Source organism: Solanum dulcamara, chromosome 8 (genome assembly GCF_947179165.1).
Source record: "Solanum dulcamara chromosome 8, daSolDulc1.2, whole genome shotgun sequence".
NCBI classification, from domain to species: Eukaryota; Viridiplantae; Streptophyta; class Magnoliopsida; order Solanales; family Solanaceae; genus Solanum; species Solanum dulcamara.
The window spans coordinates 2342267-2349982 of record NC_077244.1 but is presented as its reverse complement, the minus strand read 5'-3'; the positions used below and the strand labels follow the sequence as shown (position 1 = coordinate 2349982).

Sequence of the window (7716 nt, the reverse complement as noted above, 5' to 3'; positions counted from 1 at the left end):
AGCATGATTAAAAAGTTTCTTAAATTTGCTAAAGTGAAGCATTTTTGGTCCAACTAATAATATGGATCTAAAAACTAATTGTTACTATCAAAAATAGATCGACTTTTAAATCAATAGAAAATCAGACCAATTTTAATTCTAAAATTTGTAAGCTAATTTATTTAAATAAATTTACTAGTACAAATATAAAACATAAAATAAACAAAATGATTAAAAGGATTTGAATGGTATTTTTGTCTTTACATAGCTTAATCCCATGATATTAAACAAATGTATTACTAATACCACCAAATAATTTAGGGTGTATAACTAAGGGTCGTTTGGTGTGAAGGATAACACCAAATAATTTCGGGATTAAATTATAGTTATACTTTAAGTTGGTGTTTAGTTGACAAATCCGGATAACTTATCTCGGGATTAATAAATAATACCTGAATAAGTTATCCCTCCTCTTGAATGATATATTAATCCCGGAATAAGTTATCCAAAATAAAATAGATAAATGACAAATATATCCCTTTAAATGTTTTATATACCTCACTTTTCACATTCATATATATATTTACATTATTTTTAATACTATATATAACAACATTCACTCCTTATTTTTATAATAATTCTTCATATTTGTTCTATAAAAATATTACACTATATAGTATAATTTTAATTTATAATTTTTTTAACTAATTCTTATGTTTATTTATATTTTGATTGCTCATAAATCCATTTTTATTTTAACAAACTTAAAATAAAAATTCTATTTAAAAATTAAATAAGAGGAAAGTTTTATTTTTAAATACATACGAACATCATGAAAATGCACACATAAAAATATTTAATGTAAAGAAGATGAAAGTTTTATTTTAAGAATGAATATTGAATAACTAAAGCTTGCAAAGAAAATATAAAAAACAAATAAAGTGAAAGGTATTTTTGTAAACAAACAGCCTATTATTAAAATTTATGCAATGCATATTATTTTGAATACAACAAACCAAACACTCAACAAAATATAATTTTAGCATAACTAATCCAATATAACTTATCTCCTTGGAGTAACTGGTAAAGTTGCTGCCATGTGACCAGTAGGTCACGGGTTCAAGCATTGAAAACAGCCTCTGACAGAAATGCAAGGTAAGGCTGCGTACAATAGACCCTTGTGGTCGGGCCCTTCCCCGGACCCTGCGCATAGCGGGAGCTTAAGTGCACTGGGCTGCCCTATAACTAATCCAATATAACTTATCTCACCATAACTAATCCCATCATAATTTGTATTCAAACCAAACGGCCCTAATAGTTATACATAGGCCCAAAATTCCTACCAAACAACAAACTAAACACTCAATAAGAAATAATCTCAGTATAACTTATCCATCATAACTAATCTCAATATAGCTTATCCCATCATAATTAACCCCATCATAACTTGTATTCAAACCAAACGATCCCTAATAGTTATACATATAGGCCCAAAATTCCTGCCAAACATAGTACTAAATAATACCATACGTTATTATGTAGCATAGATGGAGAGTAGAGCAGGTTGTTCAAAATGCAAAAAAAATGTTGCCAAGAAAAAGGATATAGCTACAAAAGAGGGCAAACTCACAAATTTGAAAGGTCGTACTAGATACATATGTTCCAGCATTTAAAAGCCTAAAAAACAAGTCCAAGAATATGTCAATATCAAGCAATTGTCGGTCACAAGCACACCGAGAAATCTTAATAACTCAATTGGTTAACTTCTTGAACATTCACCTTGTTGGTGAGCGTTCGATTCCCGCACCTTTTAACTCCCTCCCCCATTTCCCCTACATTTAAAGAAAACCATAAACACACTTGACTGCAAAAATAGTTCAGTAAACCAAAGAATGTTGCTGTTTACAAGATTAAGGGCATGATCCATTTATTTCTTGCCATCATCATCTAATACCTCCTTGTATGTAGGCATTTAAATGGTTCAGCTCATCCCTACATTCATTTGCAACGAGACGAACATCTCCAAAGGATAACAACAAGAGTGTATCTGATGCAGTTATCTGGCAAGTGAAATGTCTGTGTTAGAAAAATAGAAACACAAAATTGAAAGAAAACTTTAAAGCGTGCAAAAATCACTATCCTTATTTATTTAGGAGAATACAAAAAAGTTTCTTTAGGACTACAATAAAGCCAAAATGTGTATTGCAAAGCGATAAGCCACTCTCAAGAACAACGTAATTTATAGAGGTTAGAAGAAAGGTGTTTTATTTGATGAACATGTATGTCAGTTGTAATTTAAAACTGAAATTCAAATTTTAAAAGTTTAAATAAAGTAAAACCCTTTTATTTATAGGTCGACTTGACCGTCAATTCCAAGTCAACAACAACAATAACAAACACAGTAAAATCCCACAAGTGGGGGTGAGAGGAAGGTAGGATGTACGCATACCTTATCCCTACAAAGGTAGAAAAGTTATTTCTGATAGCCCTCGACTTAAAAAAAATGTAAAAATCAAAGCATGAATGAAAGGAAAATAGCGACAACAAAGTTGAGGGATACACACAGCAAAAGAAACAAGTAATAGTACAATGGATGAACAAGAAATGATGCGAATACTAAAAAATACAACTAGGTAAGGATACTTCAACTAGAAGTATAGAAGTCATGAAAGTCTTACTGCATCAGATGCCACTTTAGCTACCACTTAGGCCACACAATAAAAGCCATGCTCCATCTAAAACACATCAAAAAGATCGTACATCGTCAAAATGGAGCAGTCGATGCCAATCAATCACATGCTAAAGGCCAACAACAACAACATACGCCGTGTAGTGCCACAAAGTGGGGTCTGGGGAGGGTAGAGTGTATGTAGACCTTACTTCTAACTCAAAGATGAGGTAGAGAGACTGTTTCTGATAAACCCTCGGCTCAAGATAAAAACAGTCTAGAGAAAAGACGTACTGGAAGTCCAAGAGACAGTAAGTAACAAAAACACAGAACAATACTACAACAAGAAAATGCTAAGAGGTCTATATCATACAAATAGCCTTGCAAGGCTCATGTACCCCAACTCCCCCCACCTTTAGTTTCTCACCAATGGAGAACGCATGAAGTTTATGAACACTGGAATAGTATTGCAGCAGTCCAGCCTAAAAGCAGTACACTGTATAGATACTACACCACCAGAAGGCAATTGAATTTCCAGGATACCCTACAAAGAGTTAACAAAGAAAAATTGAACGCGCTAAGTTAAGAATTAGTCTTAGATGTATCACATATAGCATTTCACAACATACATCACTTCCACTCAGAGGAATCATAACAATAGTTTAAACAAATCGTAGTCAACAATTCTTTCACTGATATTTCTCTTAGTGCACCGGGCTGCCCTTTTTTTTATTTTTTATATTTCTCTTAAGATTAAAGTCAGATGTCAAAGCATCAAGTTAAGATAACAGAACTACAATGATGGAACTTGATATGATGGCACAAGAAATGAAAACGACAGCAAGATTGTCACAAAAGCATAGTAAAGACTCAAATCTTAAATAACACCACTAAACTGTACAACAACAACAACAACAACAACAACAACAACAAACCCAGTATAATCCCATAGTACACCACTAAACTGTATGAAAGTTTTTTTTTTTTTTTGGATAAAGGTAACTTTATATTCACATCAAAACACAACAGCAAAACCTGATCAGGTGGGATTTACAGCCCCCAGGGGGTAATTTCAAAAGCCAAAAACTGGGTAAAAACTTTACAATTGAGCTATAAAGTCCACTAAACTTTCTACCTCCCCCACCAAATCTTGTTTACACCAAAAATATAGCAGACTAAAGCTATTCATCTTGATTTTCTGAATGCTGCTGTATGAAAGAATTACAGAGAGCAGATAAGTGTTTGGACATATCAGTCTCAAGGGAAAATTTGTTTCGATTTGCTTCCATAGGATGAAGCTGTTCGTAGAACTAGGTGTTCTAGATTACAAAATCAACCCTCCAGGTAAGACAATCTGGACTAACTGTAAGTAAGCTGATTGGGAAATGAGCTCCAATACAATAGAATTTCATACTAGACAATATAAGAAAAAATCATCAGTCAATTTTACGTTAGTCTTAGGCAGATGAACTAATCTGAGCTAACTAAGAGCAGATCTACACACTATGTAAGCTATTTTAAGCCTCAAAAACCAAAAGCAGGATCTACTAGGATATGTCTTGGCCCAGTTTTATGCCAACAAAATTTGCTGCTTGATTTACAAGCAATGCTGGAGAAATCGGCAAAAGAAAATATTAATAGATATTTTTTTTCTTTGGGAGGGTTTACTCAAAAACATGAATATTTCGATGTTTCTGAAGATACAAAATAGCACTGAAAATGATATTACTAGACTTATAATGTGTACATAAAAGGGAACTTACCATTATTTCTTTTTTAAGAGACTGAGTATGGTCACCATTTTTTCTCAAATCAAAACTGATGTACCTCCTCAACAGGTTGTCTGGAAAGCTCAAGCAATGTTCTAATTGCCATCACATTTGGAAAATGCATTGGGTGTCATTTCTTTTGCAGGACAGTGATAGCGTAGCCAAATGAACCAAACAAAAGAAATATTCACTTCTTATTTTTCGAGTGAAGCTCTGGTATCATGTCAAGGACAGAAGGATTCTCTCTTACAATGTTTACCAAAAACTCAGTTGTAGTTGCATCAAATGAGAAACCCCTTCCAGCCATTTCCTTCATAAAAGATGTCATTTCAATAATTTTGTTGCACCTGAGAAATCCTTGCAAAATAACATTATAAGTGACATTGTTTGGAGAACAACCGTTGTCTTCCATTTTTCTTAGAATATCTTTAGCTTCATCAAACAACCCTTCAAGACAAAATCCATTTATCATTACAGTGTATGTTCTCACATCCGGGAACAATCCAAGGAAAGAAAGCTTCTCGAAAACAGCATGCGCTTCATTAAGTTTACCATTTTTGCACAATCCGTTAATGACAACATTATAAAATGCATTATTAGTATATTCTCTGCTTCTTTCTAACTTATTAAAGAGTGACATAGCTTCTTCAACAAGTCCGCACTTAAAATAACCATTGAGCAAAATGGCATGAGTGTATACATTCGGCTTGGTACCCGCAAATAGCATCTCACCGTAAATTTGTTTTGCTTCACCAGTTCTTCCAACTTCAAACAGACCTTGCAAGATAGTATTGTAGGTAACAATATCAGGTTTTGATCCCTTTTGAGAAATTTCACAAAACAATTGCATGGCCTTAGCCAAATTCTTGTTCTTACAGTATCCGTTTATTAGTATGCTATAGCTAAAACTGCTAGGCTCAATGCCCTTATCTATCAAGATATCAAAAATTCTCCTCGCTCTATCTAGTTGACCACGCAAACAATACCCATCCATTATTGCATTGTAGGTGATTATATTAGGCTCTACACCCTTTTCAACCATGTGTTTCATTACTTCCTCTGCATCTTCAACTTTCCCTTCTTTGCATAGTCCATCGATTAGTATGTTGAAGGTGAGCACATTTGGATAAATATTGTGGTTCACCATCTCTGATAACAATATCTTAACCTTTCCCCACTGACCCATCCTACACAAACCATCAATTAATGAACTATATGTGACTACATCAGGAAGAATGCCTCTCTGCTTCATCTCATTCAAAAGAGTGATAGCAGCATCTAAGTTTCCATCTTTGCAAAGGGCATCAACAGCAATGGTGTAGATATATATGTTGGGCTTAGTGCTCCCTTGTTCCATTAAACGGAGCAAACTTAAAGTTTTTTCAGTATGCCCCCTTTTGCTAAGCCCTTTCATGACAGTTGAATACATGACTTCGTTGGGCTCACAAATCTTCTCTCTCACCAATTTTTTGAACAATTCAACTGCATCTTTAATCTTATTTTCAGCAAAGATTCCCCTTATTAGAGTGGTAAAGGTTACAACATCAAATGGAATGCCACTCTTCAAGTAAATGGGTAACACCGAAAATGCATAATCAGAACGATGCATCAGACAATAACTATTAATCACACCACTCAATATGAATTCACTAATTGGGATACCCAATTTCTGCATTTCTCGAAAAAGAGAAAGGACAGCAGAGTAATGCTTCATACTTATCATATTCTTAAACAATTTAGAGAAATCGACAACTGAAGGAAGAGGTTTCATTCTAACCATTTGATTGAAGAGATTCACAGCATCATCTAAACTCTTTACTTTGTCAAAATTGCTACTGTTTAACCCAACTTTACCCTTTACTGTAATTGCGGAAGCAGAATGTGAATTAGGGAAGAAAGAGATAAAGGGAATAGCATTGCCATTTCGCAGAGAAATTCTCTTCATCTTCAATGGCTAATGGATGTGTCAGTGTTGCTCTGCTCAGCGTGCCCTAATGTATAGACTTTGTGCTTTTTGGAAATTTTTAGAATATTTGACAAGTAAAAAAGTGAATAATTCTTATAAATTTTTACTTTTTTTGTCGGAATTTATGTCATTTTTTTTTAGTTGATCCCAAAAAAAAGAAGTTATGCTTCCTTGTTCAATTTTAGTTATTACATATTTCTTAACAAATAATGATTATTATGAGTATATGTATTATCATCATTATCATATTAATTGATGTATAGTGTTAGATTTTGGCTCTATATTTGAGAGAGATGTCAGATTTGTATACATTTTATCATCTCTACTAAGAGTGTGCATTAGTCAGTTTGGTTCAATTTTATATATTATTGGTTCGATTTTTAATTTTGAAATATGCTAAACCAATAACAAATCAATAAGATACAAATCAATAAGATATTTTTTATCGATTTTCAGTCTATTTTTTTGGTCCCTAATGGTTCGATTTTCGATTTAACCAAAAAAAAAGGGCAGCCCGGTGCACTAAAGCTTCCGCTATGCGCGGGGTCCGGGGAAGGGCCTGACCACAAGGGTCTATTGTACGTAGCCTTGCCTTGCATTTCTGCCAGAGGCTGTTTCCAAGGCTTGAACCCGTGATCTCATGGTCATATTAACCAATATAAAAATATTCATAAAATAATTATATAACTTTTTCAATAATTTGGCGCGACAAGACAATAATATAATTTTATGAAATGCTCATAAAATTGAAATAATAGTAAGTTAGTGACTAAGAGCCCGTTTGGATGGGCTTAAAAAGTAATTTTTAGGTATGAAGTGCTTTTAGAACTTTTGAAGTGCTGAAAGTTATTTTTATAAATAAGCAGTTGAGTGTTTGGATAAAAGTGCTTATGTTAAAAATAAGTGTTTGAATTTTAGGGTTAAAAGAATAAAAAATGTAGTTTGAGAATTTAGTTAAAATATAAGGGATATAAAAGTAATTTTCATGGTCAAACAAAATGGCTTTAAGCACTAGGAAAAAAAAAGTTAGAAATCCTAACTTTTCAGTTTTGACTGACTTTAAGAACTTTATGGCTTAAAGTTAGCATTAGGCAAACACGTCCAAAAGCTAAAAAGAGGCTTTAAGTTGGTTTTGACCAACTTAAAGCCAATCCAAACGGGTTCTAACATGAAAAGAACTTTATAAGTGCAACACATATAAAAAAACTAAGACAATAATGTGAATTGAAAGCTATAGGACAAAGGTAGTAACCAATAAGGTATTGATATTAAAATTTGATATTTATTTAGGTGTAAAGTAGTAAATTACTATTGTTTTAATAAGCTATCAGTTT

The 7716-nt window shown here is 33.1% G+C and overlaps 1 protein-coding gene across 7 annotated transcripts; it reads right to left on the bottom strand.

Annotated features, from left to right (window-relative positions):
- Positions 1-1720: 1720 nt before the first annotated feature.
- Positions 1721-6430, bottom strand: LOC129901051 (putative pentatricopeptide repeat-containing protein At1g12700, mitochondrial). 7 transcript variants are annotated; one of them, XM_055976170.1, is made up of 4 exons: positions 4411-6430; positions 2658-3191; positions 1934-2039; positions 1721-1811 (listed from the first exon to the last, which is right to left on the bottom strand). In XM_055976170.1, the coding sequence occupies exon 1, from the start codon at positions 6359-6361 to the stop codon at positions 4604-4606; it is 1758 nt and encodes a 585-aa protein (XP_055832145.1). In that variant the 5' UTR covers positions 6362-6430; the 3' UTR covers positions 1721-1811; positions 1934-2039; positions 2658-3191; positions 4411-4603. The 7 variants fall into 7 exon arrangements, with proteins under 7 accessions (XP_055832145.1, XP_055832143.1, XP_055832140.1 ...); XM_055976168.1 differs by having other exon boundaries at positions 1721-2039; positions 2658-2714; positions 3061-3191; XM_055976165.1 differs by having other exon boundaries at positions 1721-2039.
- Between the last annotated feature and the right edge of the window lie 1286 nt (positions 6431-7716).